This window comes from Pleurodeles waltl, chromosome 1_2 (assembly GCF_031143425.1).
Source record: "Pleurodeles waltl isolate 20211129_DDA chromosome 1_2, aPleWal1.hap1.20221129, whole genome shotgun sequence".
Taxonomy (NCBI): domain Eukaryota; kingdom Metazoa; phylum Chordata; class Amphibia; order Caudata; family Salamandridae; genus Pleurodeles; species Pleurodeles waltl.
In genome coordinates this window covers 1,082,766,658-1,082,793,539 of record NC_090437.1, presented here as the reverse complement: position 1 = coordinate 1,082,793,539, position 26,882 = coordinate 1,082,766,658, and the positions used below count along the sequence as shown (strand labels likewise).

Genomic DNA, 26,882 nt, shown 5'->3' with positions numbered 1-26,882 from the left:
GTCCAGGGGGGCAGGAGCCCACTAAACCCCGGATGAAGGTGCAAAATGGCTGCCTCCTGGTGGAAGAAGCTGAAAATTCTGCAACAACGGAAGATGCCAGGAACTTCTCCTTTACACAGAAGATGTCCCACCGCATGCTGGAGGATGCAGAGTTGTTTCCACACAGAAAGACCGCAAACAAGCCTTGCTAGCTGCAAAGGTCGCGGTTGAAGAAAATGGGTGCTGCCCGGGCCCCGGAAGGACCAGAAGGTCGCCCCTTGGAGGAGCTGTCCGAGGGGGTGCTCAGCAGCACAGAGAACTGATGCAGAAGCAGGCAACACCCGCAGAAGTACTTGAACAGGTGTTCAAGAAATCTGAGCCCGGCGGTCGTCTCAACACTACAAAGGAGGGTCCCACAAAGCCGGTGGTCAACTCAGCGAGTTGAGCAATGCAGGATGGAGTACTGGGGACCTGGGTTGTGCTGTGCATGAAGGATTTCTTGCAAAAGTGCACAGAAGCCCTAGCAACTGCAGATCATGCAGTACACAGGATTACTGTCTGGCGTGGGGAGGCAAGGACTTACCTCCACCAAATTCGGACAGATGGACCACTGGACTGTTGGGGTCACTTGGATCCAGCTCCTGTGTTCCAGGGACCATGCTCGTCAAGATGAGAGGGGACCCAGAGGACCGGTGATGCAGAGGTTTGGTGCCTGCGTTAGCAAGGGGAAGATTCCGTCGACCCACTGGAGATTTCTTCTTGGCTTCCTGTGCAGAGTGAAGGCAGACAGCCCTCAGAGCATGCACCACCAGGAAGCAGTCTAGAAAGCCGGCAGGATTAGGCGCTACAATGTTGCTGGTAGTTGTCTTGCAACTTTGTTGCGGTTTTGCAGGCATCCTGGAGCAGTCAGCAGTCGATCCTTGGCAGAAGTCGAAGAGGGAGATGCAGAGGAACTCTGATGAGCTCTTGCATTCGTTATCTGACGAGAAACCCACAGGAGAGACCCTAAATAGCCCTCAGAGGAGGATTGGCCACCTAACCAGGTAAGCACCTATCAGGAGGGGTCTCTGACGTCACCTGCTGGTACTGGCCACTAAGAGGCCTCCATTGTGCCGTCACACCTCTGCATTCAAGATGGCAGAGGTCTGGGACACACTGGAGGAGTTCTGGGCACCACCCCTGGGGTGGTGATGGACAGAGGAGTGGTCACTCCTGTTTCATTTGTCCAGTTTCGTGCCAGAGCAGGGGCTGGGGGATGCCTGAACCGGTGTAGACTGGCTTATGCAAAGAGGGCACCATCTGTGCCCTTCAAAGCATTTCCAGAGGCTGGGGGAGGCTACTCCTCCCAGCCCTTAACACCTATTTCCAAAGGGAGAGGTTATAACACCCGCTCTCAGAGGAAATCCTTTGTTCTGCCTTCCTGGGACTGGGCTGCCCAGACCCCAGGAGGGCAAAAGCCTGTCTGTGGGTTGGCAGCAGCGGTAGCTGCGGTGAAAACCCCAGAGAGCTAGTTTGGCAGTACCCGGGGTCAATGCTGGAGCCCCAGTGATGCATGGGATTGGCACCCCAATACCAAATCTGGCATGGGGGGACAATTCCATGATCTTAGACATGTCACATGGCCATATTCAGAGTTACCATTGTGAAGCTACATATAGGTATTGACCTATATGTAGTGCACACGTGTAATGGTGTCCCCGCACTCACAAAGTTTGGGGAAATTGCCCTGAACAATGTGGGGGCACCTTGGCTAGTGCCAGGGTGCCCTCACACTTAGTAACTTTGCACCTAACCTTCACTGAGTGAGGGTTAGACATATAGGTGACTTACATGTTACTTAAGTGCAGTGTAAAATGGCTGTGAAATAACATGGACGTTATTTCACTCAGGCTGTAGTGGCAGTCCTGTGTAAGAATTGACTGAGCTCCCTATGGGTGGCAAAAGAAATGCTGCAGCCCATAGGGATCTCCTGGAACCCCAATGCCCTGGGTACCTAGGTACCATATACTAGGGAATTGTAAGGGTGTTCCAGTGTGCCATTCAGAATTGGTAAAAATGGTCACTATCCTGAAGTGACAATTTCAAAAGCAGAGAGAGCATAAGCACTGAGATTCTGGTTAGCAGAGTCTCAGTGACACAGTTAGGCACCACACAGGGAACACATTTAGGCCACAAACTATGAGCACTCGGGCCCTGGCTAGCAGGGTCCCAATGAGACATATAAAACACACTGACAAATAGGGTTTTCACTATGAGCACTGGGGTCCTGGCTAGCAGGATCTCAGTGAGACAGTAAAAACACCCTGACATACACTCACAAACAGGCCAAAAGTGGGGGTGACAAGGCTAGAAAGAGGCTACCTTCCTACAATGCTCGACAAAGGCGAAACCATGGCCCTCATCCTCCTGGACCTTTCGGCTGCTTTTGACACCATCTGCCACCACACCCACTGCACTCACCTCTACGACGCCGGGATCCGCCACAAGGCTCTGTACTGGATCACATCCTCCTCTCTGGCAGAACTCAGAGTCCTCCTCCCTCCCTTCCTGTCAGAAGCCACCAAAACCATCTGCGGCGTTCCCCAAGGGTCTTCTCTCAGCCCTTCTCTTTTCAACATCTACATGGCACCGCTTGCCAACATCATCCGATTCCACAACCTCAACATCGTCTTCTATGCCGACGACACCCAGCTGATCCTTTCACTCACCAAGGACCCCATCACCGCCATAACCAACCTCCCGACAGACTGCATGCCATCGGCACTGGATGGAGAAGAGCCACCTCAAACTTATCTCGGACAAGACAGAGATCCTCATCCTCGGCTCCAACCGCTCCGCATGGGATGACTCCTGGTGGCCAGCCACCGTAGGAACCGCACCAAAACCCACCACCCACGCACGCAACCTAGGTTTCTTCCTAGACTCATCACTCACCATGACCCAGCAAGTCAACGCCGTCTCATCTTCCTGCTTCAACACCCTCCGCATGCTTTGGCAAGATCTTCAGATGGATCCCCACCGAAACAAAGGTGGTCACCCATGCTCTCATCAGCAGCAGACTGGACTATGGCAACGCGCTCTATGCAGGAACCACAGCCAAGCTCCAAAAGAAATTACAACGTATACAGAACACCTCTGTTTGATTGATTCATTTACTCTAACCTGCCCCTAACCCTCTAGTAGCTTTGCACAAAAGCAGTCAGGCTTAATTAGAGGCAATGTTTAAACTATACATGTAGCACACAAACATTAATCAAGTAAAAACACAACAAAAGAAAATTCCAAACCAGTTTAGAAAAATAGAATAGAGAAGCTCTGAGTTGTGTAATGATGCTTTGTATTGGTTGACGTCCGTTCTGATGAAGCTGTGCCTCGAAGCTTCGCAGGTCTTCGGGTCGCTTTGCGCCAGATTTGGTGGAACCTTCAGTGAGGCAAGGATGAGTTCTCTCTGCTGCCAGCCAAGGGTCCAGGACCTGGGAGTACCTCTTGGTGGTCAGGTCTCACTCCAGCAGAACTCAGGAAGGTCCATTTGCAGCTCAGGGCAGGTCCAGGTGCAGGACGGACAGTTGCTTGGAGGCCTCTGAAACTTGTTGTGTCCCTGTAGCTCACACAGGAGTTCAGTCAGCTGACCCTTAGACTTATTCCTGGTAGCCTGGAATGAAGGCAAACAGTTCCAGTCTTCTTTTCAGACAGCAAGGCAGCCCTTCAACCAACAGGGCAGTCCTCTGGCAGTAGGGCAGTTCTTCTATAACCATTTTACACATATAGAGAGACTAGGAAGGTTCTAGCCCCCCATACTACCTCCCAGAATCAAAAGCCATATACACGAAAGGTATGAGAGGGTCTAGCGAACAAACCGACAGGGCCTGTTCAACTTATGATAAGATCACTCTTTTCTGTGAGCTAGTTAAGGAAAACTTTGTGAAGATTCATCAAATGGCGCCAAAGTCACTAGCAAAATAAAAATGCCTTTTCTATGGGAACTAGGTCCTAACTATGACTACTTAGTGGCGTCTGCCACTAGGTAATATATATATATGTGTGTGTATATATATATTTTTTGATTGATTGAGGGACACTTCATTGTATCAGAACCTCTAAGGGTTCTAAAAGTTTAACAAATTCTGCTGAACTAAATTATGGTAAGGTTTGGCACAGGATGTAGTTGGCCAAATACAGAGACACACATCATTGATTTCATACTAGGTCAGGAAGTGGCAAAGAGTATGTGGTGGTTGCATGGAGGTGCAGAACAGGATGGTGTGGTTGTATAGGATGCAAAAAGCAAAGGTAGAAACGGACTTATAAGTGCCCAAACTCACACAGACCAGCTAGCCAGAGTCAGATATATTTTTGGGTGATGATAAAGTGTGGGCAAATTATAGTTTGGCTGTGGAGCAGCTAGGTTGTTTGTTTGATCAGGGTCCGAATGATAGAGAAATTGGTGTTTACAATTAGTTTGTTGGAAAATATTATGTTGATGCTGATGTAGCTGATGTAGCTTTTCTGTAAGGATTCAGCGTAGGTGCAAGTGTGCATTCAGAATGAATACTGGGATGACCCATTGTTGCACCTAGCAAACTCAAGAAGAGTGTAGTGTGCAAGTATTTATTCCCCTGCACATTTCCCATGATTCATCTGTTATACTGCAACCAATCTGTTACACTGCAACCATCCCCTGTTTAATGAGAGTTTTGGTTATGTAAACATAGTATTATGCTTATTAGTTTTTACTTATTTTCATATTTTTTGCACTCTGTTAAGGAAATGGGATGTGTGTGTTGTTGGTAGTGTTCTTTATTTGCATGGTTTAAGATAGAGGATTTGGAACACCCAAAGTAACTAAATCAACCGAGCTCAGCCTTGTGGTAGCTATGGCATAGAGCAGACAGGCTTGTTTTAAGGCAATGTATAAAGTATTTATGAAATAATTTATGAGTATTTATGAAATGCCAAATCAGTAGTAAAGCCAAAAAAAAGTGCAATAAGGGAAAATGATGATCTGATTTTTTTTAATTTTATGTGAAAATATCACCAAAAAGCACTAAGAGTGTTAATGAAATCTGAATTTGATTTCAAGCTGCTGGCGTCCAACTGTCACCCGGATACTTTTGTTTTGTACCTTCAGCCTGTCAACATTTTCTCCAATGGATTTAGTAGCTGAAATGGAGGTCCTCTTCTTCCAGCAGGCAAGGCAGCAGCCTGTGTCAGACAAGAGCTCCTTGAGGTCTGATACATTCTCGTCGAGGGTCCACTGCCACAGATTTGCTACTGTGGAGAATCTCCAAGCTGCACAGGCCTATTTCTTCAGCCCAGCAAAGTGCGCCATTGCTCAGTCGGCTCTGGTGGTTAATCCCAGTCATCTGGCTGCTAAAAGTCAATCTTTTTAAGTCCCAAAACTTTGCAGAAGTAATTCCTTTTTTCCCAAGATCTTCACTTATGGTTCACAGACTTCAAGGGGGCTTCTTAGGTCGTTAATGCTTGATGCAGCAAAGGCCTTGCGCAGGGTCCAGTGCATGTCCGGTTGGAACTGGGCATCTGGAAATCCAGGGAAAAGTGTTTTTTCAGAATTTTGTGCCCCTGTAGCCATGCAGGAAGTCAGTCCATTGATCTTAGAGTCCACCTCTGTGTCTTGAGAACAAGAGGGAGTAGATCCAGTCCTTGAGGACTTCTTTTAGGTTACAGCAAGCAGGGTCCAGTCCTCTTCTGACTTTCCACAGGTTTAAAAGGTGTTCTGAAGAGGGTTCCTTTAGATGCCACATTCATGGATTGCAGTAATCTGTGAATAGGGTTGACTACTGGCTCCTCCCTATCCAATAGGGTAAAACGACCTAAGGGTTACCCTACCCACTTTTCCAACAGTTGTTGTTTGCCCTACTGCAAGCAATGTCACAGTGCACCTTACTCTTTAAATTCTTTCCTCCGTTGTGCAGTTGTTGTGTCCACCCAGAGGTGTCGCCAAGGAAATGAACAGCCCTCTCCTCTGTGTCCACTTAAACTGGCTTTTGAGGCAGGTTCCATCCCCCTAGCTTTGGACCCAGCCTGGCTACTTTGGACCGGGGAGCAATGGCTTGCTTCTTTAAGGTCTCACATTACATCTGCTCGTAAAAGGGCAGGCATCACCTTGGTCCATTTCGAACTAATGAAGTACCTGGGCCAACCCCAATTGCACTTCATGCAAGGGGAAGACAAACGCCAGTGTCTCATCATTTGATACTGGGCTGCACCTTCAGGATGAGCCTACAAGCTGTCAGCTGTCTGTCTCTGCTGGTCAGAAGTGCATATGCACAGGGTGCATGTTGTTGATTCTGCTACCCACCCAGGTAACAGGAGTCAACCATTGCCTTCACTGGGCACATTTCTGCCACATCTCTCCCACTACTTAGCATTGGGATGTGGGAATCCTCCATGTGTGTCAACTAGGGAGGACTTGAAGGTTAATTAACCAGCCACCCAAAAGATTTAAGATCCCACCTCAAGAAATCAGGTATCCAAGTTAGCTTAAGTGTGAAGTCTTATAAGAGTGTGATGGAGGACTGGAGTTTTCATAAGATGACCAAGAAAAAGATCCTCAGGCTGTGATGGTGAATACATCCTTAATAAGAAAGGAGGGTGATCCAACCATGCCCCATGTCCATGATGGTTAAGTTCTTCCTGCACAGCTCCTTCTCTTGTTTAGGCAGCTGGGCCATGGGTCACTTTTCAAGCCAGCTCCTCCCTGTAGGAAAACCTCACATTCCTCAGTGATAGCTTCTTTCCTCTGACCTCTTCTCAAACACTTTTAGCTGGATTGTTGCAAGACATTATGGTTTGTTTCTGACTTGAGAAGTCAACCAACTGCCAATGAGACTAGCCCTATAATTCTGAAATTATCCTCAGTCTGCTGTATTGATTGGTTTGGCAATTGTCAGTGAGCAATCCGTAGAAACCTGATCTGGGGATGCCAGTCTCTTTTTAGGTGGGCTAGCAGATTACTGTGTGGATCCAATAGTCCCTGTATGTTGTGGTTATGCCTGGGTTCAGGCGTAACTCACACCAGCTACTTGCTTTTGTTCTGTAGATTTGGCAGTTGCTTGTGAGACTGTGGCACATAGCACAGTCAAAGCTGGGATGCACTGCCCTCACCTGGCACCTGGCTAATATGTAGACACCTCTGGAGACTAATGAAACCGGAAGAAAGCAGAAACTGTCCTTATATTTCAGAGGAACTTACACCTTCCTTCATAGGATTCTGATCCTCTTTAAAGGACTCTTGCATTTTCTCGGGGCTACCTATAATTCATATCTTAGTCAGTCAGGCTTTTTCAACCCTCTATTGTGTTAACTAATCTTACACAGGATATCAAAAATGGGTTCAGAAAAACATGAACAACGGCCCTGGTGGGGTAAACAACCTTTACCACGCAGTCTTTACCACACAATACACTTACCACGCAATCATTGCCACACATATGCTTTCATCAGGCATGTCACTACCATGCATATGCCTTTACCACACAGCTGTTACTACGTGTGCCTTTACCATGCATTATATAGGTACGTATATGTAAGTATGGAGTGGTGTTTGTGTTTTTATGGTGTTGTATGTTGGCTGTGTGTGTGTGTATATATATATATATATATATATATGTGTGTGTGTGTTAATTTATGTATATATATATTGAAGCCATCTCCACTCGTTCCCCACTGCTTTCTCCATCCAACTTTTTTGTAGCGCATGCTCGGGTGTGAGAACCTGATATAAATTCTCAGAAAACTTCCACCAGTTACAGAAAAAGGCATGCTCATCCAGGTCAAGATTAAATTCAGCCATTCTCATTACAGGGAGTGCAGAATTATTAGGCAAATGAGTATTTTGACCACATCATCCTCTTTATGCATGTTGTCTTACTCCAAGCTGTATAGGCTCGAAAGCCTACTACCAATTAAGCATATTAGGTGATGTGCATCTCTGTAATGAGAAGGGGTGTGGTCTAATGACATCAACACCCTATATCAGGTGTGCATACTTATTAGGCAACTTCCTTTCCTTTGGCAAAATGGGTCAAAAGAAGGACTTGACAGGCTCAGAAAAGTAAAAAATAGTGAGATATCTTGCAGAGGGATGCAGCACTCTTAAAATTGCAAAGCTTCTGAAGCGTGATCATCGAACAATCAAGCGTTTCATTCAAAATAGTCAACAGGGTCGCAAGAAGCGTGTGGAAAAACCAAGGCGCAAAATAACTGCCCATGAACTGAGAAAAGTCAAGCGTGCAGCTGCCACGATGCCACTTGCCACCAGTTTGGCCATATTTCAGAGCTGCAACATCACTGGAGTGCCCAAAAGCACAAGGTGTGCAATACTCAGAGACATGGCCAAGGTAAGAAAGGCTGAAAGACGACCACCACTGAACAAGACACACAAGCTGAAACGTCAAGACTGGGCCAAGAAATATCTCAAGACTGATTTTTCTAAGGTTTTATGGACTGATGAAATGAGAGTGAGTCTTGATGGGCCAGATGGATGGGCCCGTGGCTGGATTGGTAAAGGGCAGAGAGCTCCAGTCCGACTCAGACGCCAGCAAGGTGGAGGTGGAGGTGGAGTACTGGTTTGGGCTGGTATCATCAAAGATGAGCTTGTGGGGCCTTTTCGGGTTGAGGATGGAGTCAAGCTCAACTCCCAGTCCTACTGCCAGTTCCTGGAAGACACCTTCTTCAAGCAGTGGTACAGGAAGAAGTCTGCATCCTTCAAGAAAAACATGATTTTCATGCAGGACAATGCTCCATCACACGCGTCCAAGTACTCCACAGCGTGGCTGGCAAGAAAGGGTATAAAAGAAGGAAATCTAATGACATGGCCTCCTTGTTCACCTGATCTGAACCCCATTGAGAACCTGTGGTCCATCATCAAATGTGAGATTTACAAGGAGGGAAAACAGTACACCTCTCTGAACAGTGTCTGGGAGGCTGTGGTTGCTGCTGCACGCAATGTTGATGGTGAACAGATCAAAACACTGACAGAATCCATGGATGGCAGGCTTTTGAGTGTCCTTGCAAAGAAAGGTGGCTATATTGGTCACTGATTTGTTTTTGTTTTGTTTTTGAATGTCAGAAATGTATATTTGTGAATGTTGAGATGTTATATTGGTTTCACTCGTAATAATAAATAATTGAAATGGGTATATATTTTTTTTTGTTAAGTTGCCTAATAATTATGCACAGTAATAGTCACCTGCACACACAGATATCCCCCTAACATAGCTAAAACTAAAAACAAACTAAAAACTACTTCCAAAAATATTCAGCTTTGATATTAATGAGTTTTTTGGGTTCATTGAGAACATGGTTGTTGTTCAATAATAAAATTAATCCTCAAAAATACAACTTGCCTAATAATTCTGCACTCCCTGTATTCTTGGCTAGCTAACTCAACATGTTTCGACAACTATGTATCTTGATCATGAGATGGCACCCGTAAGTGAAAATAGGCAATGTAAATATTTAGCATGCAAGTGAAATCAACAAAGGACTGCAAATTACACTTTGGTCTACAAACAGCGCCATATTGGAAGGTTCAGATAACACAATACTTAGGATAAATGAAAAACATAAAGGTGCATAAATGCATAAACCACACTCCTTGTTGTTTCAGTAACATTATTAGAATCAGCATCTAAGACAGTAATCAACCTGTACACAGGTCAATCAACATAACAAAAATAATAATGAAAAAAAACCGAATACAATGTACATTCCTAATAAATCAGCATCATCTTGCTAGGTTTAGACTCTAAGCAGGTCGAGTAACAGTTCCACCAGTCAATAGGGAACCTTGGCTTCCTCCCGTGACCCGATCTGCTGAACTTGCCAATCCAAGTGTCTGCAAAATAATTTAGTAGTGGAGCCAACTTTTCCTCATTTTGTGAAAAATATTTTGATTGTATAATTCATCTGTAGAACTCATCCACACACTCAGGAGGCGCAAAACTGTTAGTTTTTTTTAATTCAAACTGTAGTTTGCTGTTTGACATGTAATGCCCTAATGTTTTTGACCTTCTTCATGGTATACGACAGCCATCTTAGTTGGGGACAAGGGACATTGCTTCAGTGGAAATAAAGGGCAGACTATTTTTTTTATATATATATATATATATATATATATATATATATATATATATGTGTGTGTGTGTGTGTTTATTTTGTAAAATTTAAAAAGTTTCTTAATGTTGAATTAGGTTTTCTTATTTTTCTTTATTATTACATATTTCAGGAATTATGTGTATACTATAGCCATGCCTTGCATTGTGCTGGCACAATCTCTTGTAGAGTTGTGCAGTATTGCGTAGTTTACACACAGTTTGCATGGCCATTTGGTGTTATAAGGGTTTTGGATCATGCATCAATGTACTGCGTGGTTTTTCGGTGCGTTGCGTCAGCATGTAGTATGTTGTGTGGACATGTGCTGTGCAACACAAAATTAATAACAAAATTTTAAATAAATGATTGCCTGTTACACATTATAATGTTAGATTTAAACTGTGCCAAATATATATGTCTGCAGCATTTTACTATCTGTATTTAATACATTTTTTAAAATATATACTTTAGCTATATTTACAACTGTTTTCCTATACCAACAAAAAATGTGTAGTAAAGGTTTCTATTATAGTAGTATGTGTTGTAAGGGTATGCGTAGTAACAATATTTATAATGTACCCCTATGTATGTTTGTGGTAATAACGTGTGGTAAGGACGTGCGTGGTAGTGGTATATAAGTGGTGAAGACTGCGTGGTAAGGGCATGGGTGGTAAGGGCATTTGTTGTTCCATAATACATCCCACTGGCTGTCAGGGAGTTTTCTCCCTATGCATTAGGGATATTTTGTTTACTTTTGACTGCCTGAGACAGCAGTGTCGGCTGAGACTCCACGGGCTGAAACCCAGTGGGCTGAAACCCAGTGGTTCGCCCACTCCCAAATTAAATGTGACTTTGGTATTTAGGGCACCTGCAGCTTATTTGCAGATCCTTTAAGTCATTAAATAAACTTACTATTAAATAAACATGCCATTACACAGATAGGGACTATTCCATATGCCTGACATGTGTGAAGATGTTTTCTGAAATTAAAGGTGTGTTACACCTGTAAATGCAACATGTAAATTGCAATTTCTTTATAAACTCTGTACCAATGGTTGAGGACGCTGAAAAAGTTGATTGGAAAATAATGATCCTCCTGTTTAATGTTAAACCTGTCATTCGTTCAAAGCAAAAGTATGTTATTAAATATTTACTCCATTTTACTTGGAACGGTTTTATGTAAAATATTCATTTCTGTAGTCTGAAGGCTCCACAAGTACCATTTATTAATCTGAATTAATGTTAAATGTATATGATGTCAGCTTCCGCAAGGTGGGAAAGGCTGACTCGTACGGCCACATCCAATTTATTAACTCTTCACCCACTAGTCTGTGGCAATACAACTCAGAGATGAGATAATAAATAGATGGAAGTTCGCTTTTGATTCACAGCAGCGGTCTGTATTTGTGTGTGTTTAGGTGCTATGCAATAAAAAACATGCACGCAGATATAGTCATAGAATGTTTTGATTTATATATATTTCTGCAGGCCAGCTGGGAGAAACGAGTTTTGAAGAGTCTAAATAGTATGTGCACAGAAATCAGCATTCCATTAGCACGGAAGGTACTGTATTGTTAACTTATTTTCTTACTTGTAAATTGCAAAAGAAGCAGAAGTTCTTGAAACGATGAAATAATTTCAAATTAGTAGTTTACCCAATTGATGAAAGAATTGTAAATAAATAGTTTACACACTTGACTACCCCATTATGTTCTACTTTTGTATAGAATGTGCACACAGAGATTTGCCCAGGTTATGTTCCGTTGACTGCATTGTGATGATTTGTATGGATGCCATATGTGTAAGTATTTTAAGCATGCTCACAGTGGCAGCTGCCACTCAACGGGTGTGGTGTGGTGGGATGGGGGTGGGGGGAGTTTGGAAAAAAAAATGTATATAAAGCTTACCTTCAGGGCGGACATGTTCGTCCCCCCTCCGTCCTCTTCCTGACTGCTCACAGGCTCCCAGCCAATCACGACGCTGCTGTCACCAGCATGACAGCAGCATAGTGAGTGGTCTGAGCACACTGGGGGTGGGAGCCTGGGCATGTTCTCCACTCGGCTGTGCAATATAGCTAGGTAGAGAACATGCAAAGTGCGCATGTCTGTTTGGCTGGCCCAAGACGGCTGGCCAAGCGGATATGAAATTTTTCTGCAGCAAAAGCCCTCCTGCGGCCCCCTCCCTCCAGCCCAGTCCCGCCTCTTGCTCCCAGGAAAAAAAAATGATAATAACATCATGTTATCCTAATTTTATGTTTCCTTTCCCTACCATCCAGTGGGGAGACACTCCTCTGCCTTAGCAGAGGAGCCGCTCCTGCATGTGCAGGACTAAGGGTGGGCGAAATAATTCACTGAAAAGTGAACTAGATGAACATGGGATGAAAAAATGCTTAAATAAACATGGTAGGTGATTTAAAGAAAGAGGTGGATTTCTTGTGTGAACCTAGCAAACCGCTACTGTGGATTGGTAAACTCAGATAAGGAAGGTGTGGGCTGCCCATAGCAATCATGTTATCTGTCAGCAAGTATTCAGAATAGTGCTAAACATAGGAAACTAGTCTGACTGGTAAAGAGGACTGTCAGTCATATTACTGTTCGTTCAGGAATCTGTTTGACCATCAATCTCTGCAGAGCAAGTGCTAGGCCCATTCTAATTGGGTGCTAGTAGAACAGCCTTTACTCGCCCATCCAGCCCTGTAAAGATTCCTGGGTCTATGCAAGATATGCTGCTCCAGTCCAGGTTCTTACTTTGAATTATGGGCATTGTAGTCCTGTTTATTTTTTTATAAAACAGGACTACAAATCCCATAATTCAAAGGAAAAAAACCTTGATTGCACCAACACATCAGGTAAACCTGGCAGCTATGAACCTTGTGAACTATCAGTGACTTTGCTTAGGATGGCAGTTTCACAGTGGTTTTTGGACTGCTGCAAAATTGCATCCTGCAGTTCACCTTGGTTTTTAGTCTGTAGGAAGCAGATACATTTCCTTTGAGAATGGCAGAATCTCACTGTGATTCAAGTTGTGGTACAGAGGACTAAGAAGATGTTACCCCTCCCTCCTTTATACCATTTCTATTTGCACGGACAAGGATCTTTTATGTACCTTTTCAGCCCTGCCAAGTTCCATGTTTTAGCAGGCGCTGCTCCTCCATTAGGGCGGAGGAGCATCTTCCCCCCCTGTCAGCAGCAGCTGTTGCTAATCACCTTTAATAAAAGAAATGATAATAAACCATGTTTCTTATTGTTTCTTTTGTTAAAGGGGCGGAGCATTGGGAATGACGACGATGAGGGGAGTGCACTGTTTACGCCCCTCAGGTCGCATGTGTGTTTGGCCGGCCATCTCGGGCCGCCCAAACATACATGCGCAGTAGGGTATCTCCAGCCTGCTTTGAGCAGCGTCAGGATTGGCCGCAGGGCAGGCTGGGAGCCTGCGCCTGCAGCGACCGGAGAAAGAGGAGCGGCAGAGAAGCAGGTATGTGATTTTTAATTTTAATTTTGTATTAATTCCTCCCCCCGCACCCACTAGCACCAACAAAGCCCTGTGAGCTGCTCCTGTGTTTTAGGAGTTAGTCTAACGCATTTTAGTGCTAGTGTCCCCATCACTGAACTAAAATGCATTAGTCACACAGATATAGTGCCCCAGGGTTCACCCGAGGCACTCTGTAATGGAGGGAGACTGGGAGGCATTTAAGCAGCAGGCACGATGTGCTGCTCAGCTGCATGCTCATTGTGCTCACACCAGTGGCCGTGTCAAACTTTATTGTCACCTTGGGAACTTTAAGAACATTGCACTATGCTGTGGTCAGGGATATCACCCAGTTACTGAAACAGTTTTATGATGCAACCCGCCCTGGCTGGCTAAAGAGAGTACCACATGGTCTCTCAGTCATGAATACAGACAATCCAGCCTTGCTGGCAGAGACACTGCTTTGGTCCCTCATGTAGCTCCAGGGGTGGTGCATTGCCTGACGATATTTTACCAATACGCAAGGCGTCTGCCTCAATGTGACCAAGGTGCTGGACTGGCAAAGAGCAGACACTGAGGTAGCAGGCAGCTATTTTGTTTTTCTTGTCGTACCTGAGTGGTGCCTCCTCCTTGCACAACCCAGGAGGTTAGCTCACACTGCCACTGAGCACACATGTGGCCTATTTTTCACTAATCACTGCCATCTTTCCTTCTGGCCTGAAATGGGAGGTTCAGTAACAGAGAGCACCAATCCGTCTGAAGCCAGGCAATGCTGGGCCCTCTCATATTCAATACTTCAGCACTCAAGAACATTGCACGATCACCCCCAGAACCAGTTGGCTGTATGAAAACACCCTGGCTCAGCCTGGCAGAGAGTCACTGGGACAGAACTTGTGACCTTTGGCACTTGTGTTTCTTGCCACAGGTGAGTGAAATGGCTGTGAATAGCTAGGCCAGTAGAGTTGCCAGTACCAGGATTTATATAAAATCGTCCCTGTTCATTATTAAAACTGCTTTTCTGATTTTGTTTACTTGAACTCCAGTTACTGATCATTAAGGCAGCTCATGAAGACTTTTTATAGTTCAGTTTTCTTATGTTTGCCATTTTAAATATGTACTGATTAGAGAAAAAATCGTGACTTAAGATTATTTTCTCTTTTGGGCAGGCACGGACATTAAAATATCGATCAAGCCAGATGGAAATCCTATGTAAGGCTGGTTCTAGTTGATGTACATGGGGGTAGAATGATTGGAACTGGCTGGGTTTGATGGCTTTTTATAGTGGTTGAATGCCCTGAGCAGGGCAAGGCTGGTTCTACTGGATGTTATTGGGGCTACAATGGATTTATCTGATAGAGACTTCTAGTTGCAGGTTCCTTTCCTTAGAATTTCCCCCAGGCATCAGTCTGGATCCGAAGATTGTTCTCCAGGCAGTACCCTTGTGTGCCTTTAGGTGGCATTGGTCGACTCTGCGTCCTTTGTTGGTGTAGTGGTCATCAGATATGACATTGTGGGTCGTATATAGGTGCCACCCCGGCGCGTTGGCATCAGTTCTTTTCTTTCTGCCTCAGCCTACGTGCAGATCAGGAGAGAGCTACCCTTACAGATGCTTTTTGACTGGCCTTTTGACTATTTGTCAAAGTTTTTGGACTCCTGGTGTGTCAAGGTGTTGTCAAGGAAGACTGGCTTTAAGCCCTGTGACTCCTGTCACCGCATGATGTCCCTGTTGGATCCACACCGGTTGTGTCTGTGGTGCTTGGAGCGCAACCACTACGGAAAGTCGTGCTCAGACTAGCAAGCTATGAACCCAAAGGCTTTGATGGGGCGGTCCCTAAAGCTTATCGTGGCCCGACCTGGTGGCCCGTGGCCTCGATTGGGAGGAAGGTCCTGAGACCGCTGGCAGAGCACTCATAATCATCTGGACATTCGGGTAAGCACAAGAAAAAGTCGAAGAAGCACAAGCTATGGCCCGGTCCCTTGGCCTGGCTGCTGTTACTCGCCCCACTCAGTCTGCCGTTCGCCCCTGTCTTGGCTACGGAAGGGGTGCCCAGCCACATCCGTTCTTCGCCAGTCACAGGGCTGCTCATGCTGCTCAGCATATGTTTGGAAGGGAACGTGGGATCCAGTGTCCACATGGATCAGGGAGCCAGTCCACTGCACCCCACTCCTGCTGTAGTCTCTAAACCTTCTTAATCTGGTGCTTCCCCACCAGGGACCAGTCAGTCGCAGGATTTGCCATCACCTGCCCTGCTGGAACACGATCACGTCAGACAGGTGGGTTTCGCGAATAGTCCAAAGGGGCTACTGCCTCCCCTTTGACACTACCCCTCCCTCCATGCCCCATCCTACGATCGGATGATGGAGGGTCACCTGGCACTTCTCAGCAATGAGGTTATGGCTCTCTTGGCCAAGGGAGCCATAGAGAGGGTCCCTGTGCCAGAAGTAGGTTGTGGTTGTTATTCGTGCTACTTTCTGGTGCCCAGAAAGGACAAGGGCCTCTGCCCTATTCTCGACCTCTGACCCTTCAGTCTCTTCCTCAGGCAGGGGAAGTTCAAAATGCTCACTCTGGTTCAGGTCCTATCTGCCTGACTCAGGAGACTGGTTGGTAGAGTTGGACTTGCTGGACGCTTATTTCCATATTCCTGTCATGCCTGCCCACAAACAGTACTTGCAGTTTGTGGTAGGTCATGAGCCTTTTCAATACTCCCTTTTGGCTTTACCAGCTGTCCTCGGGTATTAATCAAGGTGATGGCAGTGGTCACAGCTCATCTGCGCAGGTTAGTGGTTTGATTCTTTCCCTTCCTCAATGACTAGCTGTTGAAGGCGAGCTCACCTCAGGCTGTCGTCTCCCACCTCCAGACTACGGGGGACCACCTGCCTTCTCTGGGTTCACTATAAATGTGCTGAAGTCACACCTGACTTCCTCTCAGATGCTCACTTTCATCGGAGCTGTTCTGGACACAGTGCAGTTTTGGGCCTATCCTCCCAAGAATCAAGTCCAGGATATTCAGGCTATGATACCAATGTTTCAGCCCCCATCCTGGATTTTGGTGAGAATGACACTGAGGCTGCTGGGTCTCCTGCATCCTGCTGGTGACTCATGCCAGATGGCAAATGCAGGCTCTCTAGTGGCACCTAAAGTTCAGGGTAATCTCTTGGACATGGTCCAGATCTCGGAGGGGACTGTGCAAAATCTGCAGTGGTGCCTTTTGAACCATGATTGCATCAGAGGCAGATCCCTCTCCCTTCCCCAACCAGCTGCGACTGTAGTGACAGATGCGTCACTCCTGGGATGGGGGTTACCACATGGGAGCAGTGGAGATCAGAGGCGTCTGGTCTCCTGCAGCATCTGAGCTCCATATCAACCTTTTGGGAGCTTAGGCGATCAGCTAGCATTGAAAGCATTCCTTCCCTCTCACAAAGGGAAAATGGTGCAGGTGTTCACAGACAACACCACCGCCATGTGGTACTGCGTCAAACAGGGTGAGGTGGGGTTGTGGACCCTTTGTCAGGAGGCTTTCCACCTCTGGACATGGCTGGAACATCAGAGCATACGCCTGGTGGTTCAACATCTGGCGGGCTCTCTGAACGTTAGAGCGGACAAGATCAGCCGTCAATGTCTGGTTGATCACGAGTAGCATCTCCAAGCAGAGGTGGCACAAGGTCTCTTTTATCAGTGCAGAGACCCTTAGTTAGATCTGTTCGCTTCCACAGAGAATGCGCAGTGTCAGCTGTTGTGCACGTTGGAGTTTCCAAGGTGGCACTCACTCAGCAACTCTTTTCGCCTTGAGTGGAACTCAGGCCTCCTTTACGCCTTTCGGCAAATACCACTTCTGCCCAGAGTTCTCAAGAAGATCAAGAACGTCCGTGCCCAAGTCATTCTTGTGGCTCTGGACTGGGCACAAAGAGTATGGTGTCCCGAGCTCTTCCACATGGCCATCTATCCTCCGATCAGACTGCCCCTTTGGGAGGATCTTCTGTCGCAGCAGCAGGGGACAGTTCTCCACCTGAACCTGTCCAGTCTCGGCCTTCTTGCATGGAGACTGAGTGGCGGCAATTGACAGCTTTTGACCTTCCGCCCGAAGTCTGTAACGTTATCTTGGCAGCCTGGCGTCCTTCAACCAAAATGGTGTACGGTTGTTGTTGGAACAGATATTGGGCATGGTGTACAGGCAAGTCTATTGACTTCCTCTCTGCTCTTCTTTCTGTGGTTATTTTGTTTATTCTTTTGTCGGCCCAACAGGGCTCTGCTCTGGCCTAAAGTGTTATTTGTCTGCCATCTCAGCTTTTCTCCCATTGCCAGACCAACCCTCCTTGTTTAAATCTCCTATTGTTGGATTATTTCTTAAGGGCCTTACCCATCTCTTTCCTATTTCCCTGTTCATGCTGCCCCAATGGGATTTGAACTTAGTTCTTACCTCTCTAATGTGCTCTCCCTTTGAGCCACTTCACAACTACCCATTTCGCCTGCTTACTCTGAAAACAGAGTGAGCTGCAGGCTGTTTCTTCAAAGCCACCTTTCATCGCCAGCCACCTTGACAAGGTGATGCTTCGTACTCTGGCTTATTTTCTGGCTAAAGTGGTCACGCCCTTTCATGTAGACCATTCAGTCACCTTGCCTACTTTTTACGTGCCCCCACACCCTTCTAAGGAAGAGGAGCGACTCCACCAGCTGAACCCAAAAAGAGCATTTGTGTTCTATCTTGATCATTCAAAAGGGTTCCGGGTGGATGATCAACTCTTGGTGAGTTATGTGGGTGCAAAAAAAGGTCGGGCAGTGCAGCAGAGAACCACCTCTAGATGGGTGGTCCTCTGCATTAAAATTTGCTACGCATTCACTAAAAAAGCAACCCTCGGAGGGCTTTCGCTCTCATTCTATTACAGCAACAGCTGCAACCATTGCGTTAGCATGCAGAGTTCCAGACTTGGACATCTGCCAGCAAGCAACGTGGGGGTCTTTGCACACGTTCACTGAACACTACTGCCTGGACAGTCAGGTCCGAAGGGATGGGCACTCTGCCCATTTTGTCCTGCAGGACTTCCTAGTATGAGCTTAGTTCACAGACCCGCTTCGGGGATAGTGTTGCTAGGCTATTTATTCTAAGGTAAGGAATCTGCAATTAGAAGTCTCTATCAGATGAAAAGTTATTTACCTTAGGTAACACCTTATCTGCTAGGGACATATTCTAGTTGCATATTCCTTACTGACCCACCCATCCTTCTTGCTCTGCGAACTGACAGGGACTCCCCTTTCAAGGTCTTAGTTTTGAGACACCAATGGTCAGTGCTCTTCATGGTTCTGCGCTTCTGGTGTGGAATGTTGTGAAAAGAGGCTGACGTTGGTGTGCCAGGGTGGCACCTATATAGGACCCACAATGTCATATCCGGCATGAATGATTCTGACAATGGACGCAGAACCGATCGACACCCCCTAACGGCGCACAGGGGTACTGCTCAAGAAAAATTTCCAGATCCAGACTGACACCTGGGGAAAATTCAAAAGGTAAGGAATCTGCAACTAGAACATGTACCTGATCATTCGTTACCTAAGGGAAGTAACTTGTTCTACAGGGCCACCCTGACTCTGGTGGATGGGAATGGGGCTAGAATGGCTCTGAAATGACTGGGATGATTGATTTAAACAGGGTTAGAGCATGTTGAGTTTGGATAGATCTGCTGGATGTGTACAAGGCTTGAACTCACTGGGTAGGCTGCCTGTTACTGATGCTGTTAATGGAGTTAGGATGCACTGGGGTTAAGTAGTGCTACTACGTGTTAATGATATGTAGTTAGGCTAGTGCTTTGCACTGCTCTAAATGTGGAAATTTATGATATTTAGTACTTCATATGGACTTTATTGCTTGGGTTTGCTGGTAAGAAAGTGTCACTCGAGAAGTCACACATATTAGCCAAGTAGTAGAATGTCACTCATAACAATACTGAAATGATGGAAATGTCACTCATAGACAATCTGAAAACTTACCAGATATGCCTTTTTAGGTTTGGCGTTGCACAAGACCTTTTGATTTTACTAAATCTATATGAATAATATACTTATTATAGGGTCATTCAGCCAACTTCTTCATCTATTTGTCTGTTATTGTGTCATTCGTGTTTTTCTTTCACCCACTACAGCATACAGCATGGGACAGTGAGTCAGTTGACTTCGACTATTGGCTAACTTTATTGTGACTGATAGCAATCTGTCCTTTCACAAAGAGCACATCAACACACAAAGGAGCATATACACATCTAAAGTAGTACTCTTCAGTGCCGCAATGTGTGCTTTATAAGACTAAAATCATTTTCTTTTTTACTTTTAGTAATTGTTTTCTAATTGTAAGGGGGAAGGTGGCTATGTCCTAAAAGACTGAAATCTGGTCAGTATATCACAGAACTGTTTTATGTTCTCCCCTTATCACAACTATTGAAAAAAACTTTTTTGATGTAATTTTGTGCAGACAGAAGTCTATTGATGCTCGTTAATTGGGGCCACTAGAAACAAATACATTGCTATCTTTGCTCTCAACACTATTTTCATAAAAGTCCCTCTGATTTTGCATTTCAAATAGCTTATTACATTGATAAATTCATTTTTTGTTTGTATCCATTCGCTTTACGTTATATTTTCTTTATGCACCAGATATGTTCTCTATCAGGGCGGAGCCTTTGCCATCGTTACGAAACAACAAAAATACAGATTACAGTTTCCTTAGTGTGAAAAACGAAATTATATGATTGTTCGTTGTAGCAGGCTGGCCCGGTGTGTGGTGGGTACCTATGGTACTTACACCTTATTCCATGTCCAGGTATACCTTATTAGTGTGTGTAGTCAGTTTCTCGTAGCCAGACTCTCAAGATGTAGTTGTGGATGAGCAGCCAAGGCTTACCTAGGAGACATTCAAAGCTCATGCAATACCACTGTAGTCACACTTAGTACTTACATACATGAAAGAAAACACTCAGTGTTACAAAAATAAAGGTACTTTATTTTGGTGACACAAATACCAAAAATACCATAAAGATTATACTCCCTTAGGAGGTAAGTAATACACAAATTATATACACTAGCATGCAGAAATAGACATAAAAACAGTTAAAAAACAATGCAATTAGTGAAAATCACAAAGGTTAGAAATGGGGCTTGGGGAGCACAAACCATATACTAATAAAGTGGAATGCGAAAGTCAGTCACCCACCTAGGCAAGTGTAGTGTGTCGAGGGGAGCTGAGATTACTAGAAAAACCCAGAGGTACGTACCACAACCCCCCCTACTGACCAGGAAAGCAGTAGTAAAGCGCAGTAACTTTCCCAGAACACACGTAGAAACGAGAAGAAGAATTATGCAAAACCCAGAAGAGTCTGCAAGACACCAACAGTGGATTCTTGGACAAGAAGGGGGCCAAGTCCAAGAAGCACAGAAGAGTCCAGGGAGAGCAGGAAACCCTGCTAACCCTGATGAAGGTGCAAAAGGTGAACCGCCGGTGAAGAAAAAAAGTCAACTCTGCACCCAAGAAGACGAAGTCGGATTCCTGGAGGATGCAAGTGATGTCCCACGTCAGATGGAGGATTGCAGTCAGGTTTGCGTCGTCGGAGTCCGCCAACAAGCCTCAGCATATGCAAAGCTCGCGGTTAGCAGAAAATGTTGCTGCCGGGGACCAGGAAGGACCAGGTGAACTCTACCTCAAGGGAGACCCTCAGCAATTCAGAGAGCCCGCAGAAGACCAGGCAGTGCACACTGGAGTTCCATAGGACGGGGACAAGAAAGTTGCAGAAGAGGCCCAGGCAACACTATGACAAAGGCTCCCATGCTGCTGGAGAACCACTCAGGAAGCTGTGCGTCGTAGGAAAGAGTGCTGGGGGCCGGAGCTTCAAGATGCATGAAGATATTGGAGGAAGGATGCCAACAAGCCTTAGCAGCTGCAAAAGATGCAGTGCATGGGGGTTATGTCTTGCGTGGGGAGGCATGGTCTTACCTCCACCAAACCTGGACAGCTGCAAGAGAGGACTGTCGGGACCACTTCAGTTCACCACCCATGATGCAGGATCCATGCAGCTCAGCAGGAGAGGGGATCCACGCAGCCGGTCCTCGTTGTAGTTGGTGCCTGCAGAAGCAGGGGAGTGACTCTTTCACCCCAAGGGAGATTCCTTCTTTCTCCTGATGCAGGCTGAAGACGGGCCGTCCTCAGAGGATGTACGACCGGGAAATTGTTGCACTTGCTGGAAGGAGCCGGAGATGCAATGTTGCAGGAGGCTTCTTGCTTCTTTGTTGCAACTTGTAGGGTCCTGGAGAGTCCAGATGCAGTTTCTTCAGTCAGAAGTTGAAGTGGAGGATGCTTTGCTTAGGATTCCTGCTTGAGTCTTGCAATCCGAATCAGAGGAACCACCCAAAGGAGAGACCCCAAATAGCCCTGAAAGGGGGATTGGTCACCTAACCAGGTAAACACCTATCAGGGGAGGGCTCTAATGTAACCTACTGGCACTGGCCACTCAGATGCTCCCAAAGTTCACTGCCAACCTTGAATCCAAAGCCCGAGGACCCTCTGGAGGAGCTCTGAGCACCACCACTGGGGTGATGATGAACAGGGGATGGTTACTCCCCTTTCCTTTGTCCAGTTTTGTGCTAGAGCAGCAACTGGAGGTCCCTGAACCGGTGTAAACTGGTTTATGCAAGGAGGGCACCAAATGTGCCCTTCAAAGCATTTCCAGTGGCTTGGGGAGGCTACCCCTCCCAAACCTGTAACACCTATTTCCAAAGGGAGAGGGTGTAACACCCCTCTCCCAAAGGAAACCCTTTGTTCTGCTTTCCTGGGTTCGAGCTTTTCAAGCAACAGGAGGGCAGAAATCTGTCTGGGAGGTGGCAGCAGCTTGGGCTGCCTGGAAACCCTCAGAAGGCTGTAATGGCAATACTGGGGTCCTCTAAAGAGCCCCCAGAGTGCATGACATCATACAACCAATGCTTGCAAAAGCCTTGGGGTATGATTCCAACTTATTTGATACCAAACATGCCTATGTTCGGAGTTACCATTATGTAGCTGGACATAGGTAGTGACCTATATCCAGTACACGTGTAAAATGGCGTCCACGCACTCACTAAGTCCGGGAAAATGGGCCTGGAGTTCGAGGGGGCACATCTGCTAGTGCAGGGGTGCCCTCACACACAGGTACTTTGCAACCTACCTTCTAGCCTGGAAGGCGTGCCACAAGGGTGACTTATAAGTGACCTGGTGTAGTAAAAATGGCAGTGAAAGGGTGCTTGCACCTTTTCACACAGGCTGCAATGGCAGACCTGCAGAAGCCTTTGCATGGGCTCCCTAGGCGTGGCAAAATATATGCTGCAGCCCATAGAGATTCCCTGGAACCTTAATGCCCTGGGTACCTAGGTACCATATACTAGGGACTTATAAGGGGGCACCAGTATGCCAATTGTGGGTGAAATACAGAGTTTTGGGAAAGAGAGTATAATCACTTGGGTCGTGGTTAGCAGGATCCCAGTGAACACAGTCAAGCACACTGACATCAGGCAGGAAAAGGGGTTAACCATGCCAAGAATGAGGGTGCTTTCTTACATTTGTTATGTAATCAGAAACAACACTTGTGGCTATGCTGCATGATATGCACTTTTGGTGTAGTTTAAACATGCATATTGGGGAAACAGTCCAACTGCTACTATAGATTCTTTGTACAAATAACTGAATCCTCAATTCATTAACTTATCTAGGAGACATGCAAAGCTTCTGCAATACCACTATAGTCACACAACACTTACAGACATGAAACAACCACACAGTGTTACAAAAATAAAGGTACTTTATTATAGTAACACTAATACTACAATACTGACTAGGCAATTCCCCCAACTGGAGTTAAGTAAACACGTTATTTTACACACATTAGCAACCAGTAAGCAGCATAGAAAGCAACAGGCATTAGTAAAAGCAATAGTAAATAGTGAGGGCCTGAGAGGAGGGCCAAACCATATGCTAAAATATTGGAAAGTGAAGGGCAGTCCCCCACCCAAGGAAGTGAAATCAGTAGAAGGGAGCTGGAGGAACTAAGAACCCAAGAGGTGAGTACCAGGGTGACCCCCACGACCAGGCGAAGCAGAGATAAGTACCTGTTTTTCCCCAAAACCAACAGGAGGACTTTGGAAAAGGATTGTGCAAGACCCAACCAAGCCTGAAAGAACCCAAAATGGATCCTGACAGAAAAGGACCTGCAAAGGAAGGGGACCAAGTCCAGTTCAAGTTGGAGTGTCCGGTTGTGGCACTACCCACTACCCACCCTTCTGTGGATGCAGGACCAGGTCGATGGTGGACGAAGAATGTCAGCAGTGCAGCACAGGAGCCGAAGAGGAGTCCCAGAAGTGATGCACTCAATGCCCACATCAGTCGAGATGCAGTTGGTCAGTGTCGCTGGAAAACCACCAACAAGCCTTGGCAATTGCAAGAATCAGAGAATGCTCAGAGTTTGCAATGCTGAAGAGGACCAGCAAGGTCCAGGGAACTCGACTCAAGAAGGGGAGTCCGGGGTGACCCTCAGCAACTGGGAGAAGCACAAGAAGAGAAGGCAGCTTCCACAGGCAACCCACTGGCAGCAGGCACAGGAGTTGCAGTGAGGCCCACTGAGCACACCTGGAGGAGTATCCCACAGTGCTGGAGCAGCAGGCAGGACACTGTGCTTTGCAGCAAGAAGTGCTGGGGGCTGGGGCTACACAGAGCCTTATGATCCCTAGGAGGAGGAATAAACAAGCTTTGGTAGCTGCAAGAGTCGCGGTGCACAGGGGTTCTGTCCTGTAAGGAGAGGCAAGGGCTTACCATTTTCCAAATTGAACAGCTGGTAGAGAGAAACAAGGGGACCACTCCAGATCACCACCTGTAATGCAGGATCCACACAGCTCCGGAGGAGAGAAAATCCATGCAGCCAGTCGTCTTTGCAGTTGGTGTCTGCCGATGGAGGGGAGTGACTCCTTCACTCCAAGGGAGAGTCCTTCTTACTTATTGTGCAAGCTAAAGAGTCATCACTCTCAGAGGATGCACAGCTCAGGAAATGTTGCAGTTGCTGGAAGGAGCCGGAGAAACAATGTTGCAGAGGGCAGTCATCACTGAAGTTTCAGACCTGGAGGGTTCAGTTGCAGTCCCAATGGCCAGAAGATATGGAAACAATGCAGAGGAGTCCTCCTGGAATCTTGTTCGTCGAATCTGAGAACCCACCTAAGAGGGAGACCCTAAATATCACAGGAAGGGGGATTGGTCACCTAGCAGGGTAACCACCTATCAGGAGGGGGCTGTGATGTCACCTACCTGACCTAGCCACTCAGTTGCTCTCAGGGGCCTCAGCCCACCTTGGATTCAAGATGGCAGAATTGAGTAGTCACCTGGAGGAGCTCTGGGCACCACCCCTAGAGTGGTTATGGACAGGGGAGTGGCCACTCCCCTTTCCTTTCTCTAGTTTGCATCAGAGCGGGATCGGGGGGCCCTGTACTGGTGCAAACAGGTTTATGCAAGGAGGGCACCAAATGTGCCCTTCAAAGCATACTGGTGGCTTGGGGAGGCTACCACTCCCAAGCCATGTTACACCTATTTCCAAGGGAGAGGGTGTTACCTACTTCTCCCACAGGAAATCCTTTGTCCTGCCTTCCTCTGCCTGCGCTGGTGCAGGAGGAGGGCAGAAACCTGTCTGAGGGGTGGCAGCAGTGTGGGCTGCCCGGAAAACCCCTGAAGAGTAGTAGAAACAGTGCTGGGGGTCTTATAAGGAGTCCCCAGAGTGCATGGAATCATACCACCAATATTGGCAACAGTAGTGGGGCATAATTTTGACATGTTTGATAGCAAACATGCCCAGATTCTGAGTTACCATTATGTAGCTGTACCTCTGTCCGGTAAGTGGGTAAAACGGCTTTGCCGCACTTATGAAGTCTACTGTAATGGAGCTGAAGTTTGTAGGGGCACCTCTGCTCATTCAAGGGTGCCCTCGCACAGGTACCTGCACTCTGTCCTCTGGACTAGGAAGGCCTACCATAGGGGTGATTTACAGTGACCTAGTGCACTGACCTGTAGTGAAAGGGTGCATGCACCTTTCCACACAGGCTGCAACAGCAGGCTTGCAGACACATTTTGCAAGGGGTACCATTGGTGGCACAATACATGCTGCAGCCCATGGGGAACCCCTGGTGCCCCATTGCCCTGGGTACCTAGGTACCATATACCAGGGATTTTTATGGGGGCCCCAGTATGCCAATTGTAGGGTGTGCAAAGTCCTAAGAAACCAAATTTAGAGGGAGAGAGCACAATCACTGGGGTCCTGATTAGCAGGATCCCAGTGAAAACAGTCAAAATACACTGACCATAGGCAAAAAGTTGAAGTGACCATGCCAAAAAGAGGGTACTTTACTACACTAGGGACTGGAATTAGTTGGTCATATGTCAAGTCACAATACCATAAAATATTGCCTGGAGTGAATATTGTGTCCTAAGTATCGCTTACAAAAATGTCATTCGTTGAGTGTACATTTTTGTAACTTTAATTAGGACACAATATGAAGGTCAGACAACCTTTCTGAAAGCTGACATTTTTAATGAGGGGGTCCGTGCCCAATGATTGACTTTGGCCACCTTGTCAGTTTATGGGCTAGATAGACTGGGAGCCAGAGTGAAGATTCTCGTAAGTAATGCAGGCTAGCTTACAGCGCCTTCTTGGCTCTATGGGGAGCCACTTCAGTGTGGTCTGAATTGGAAATATGTGATCAAACTTTGTGCCCTACATCACAGAACAATAAATCTAACAAAAATATGCGGAGCTTCCTACAGGATTACAGTGTTTTGAAGCATTTAAAACTAAATCACCCACTCATGAGAGAAACACACATATTCTTCAGTGTTTGAAGAGCCTAGCCCCATCCAGAGGAGCCTGTCAGAGATGTCAAATCAGGACAAAAGCTCAACAAAGCAACAACGAATTTTAAGAGCATATTGTAAAAGAAGAAAAATACCCCCACAATAAACATTATGGGGGTCATTCTGACCCCGGCGGTCTCAGACCGCCGGGGCCAGGGTCGGCGGGAGCACCGCCGACAGACCGGCGGTGCCCCGCAGGGCATTCTGACCGCGGCGGTTCGGCCGCGGTCAGACTAGGAAAACCGGCGGTCTCCCGCCGGTTTTCCGCTGCCCTACAGAATCCTCCATGGCGGCGGAGCGCGCTCCGCCGCCATGGGGATTCTGACACCCCCTACCGCCATCCTGTTCCTGGCGGGTCTCCCGCCAGGAACAGGATGGCGGTAGGGGGTGCCGCGGGGCCCCTGGGGGCCCCTGCATGGCATG

General features: G+C 46.6%; 1 protein-coding gene across 1 annotated transcript in view; it reads left to right on the top strand.

The window, feature by feature from the left end:
• The window catches only part of TBC1D19 (TBC1 domain family member 19), a 921,320-nt gene that overhangs the window by 222,633 nt on the left and 671,805 nt on the right, over positions 1-26,882 (top strand). Inside the window, exon 5 of the mRNA XM_069202139.1 lies at positions 11,584-11,658. Within this exon, the coding sequence (XP_069058240.1) occupies positions 11,584-11,658 (75 nt within the window). The remainder of the gene's footprint in view (positions 1-11,583; positions 11,659-26,882) is intronic.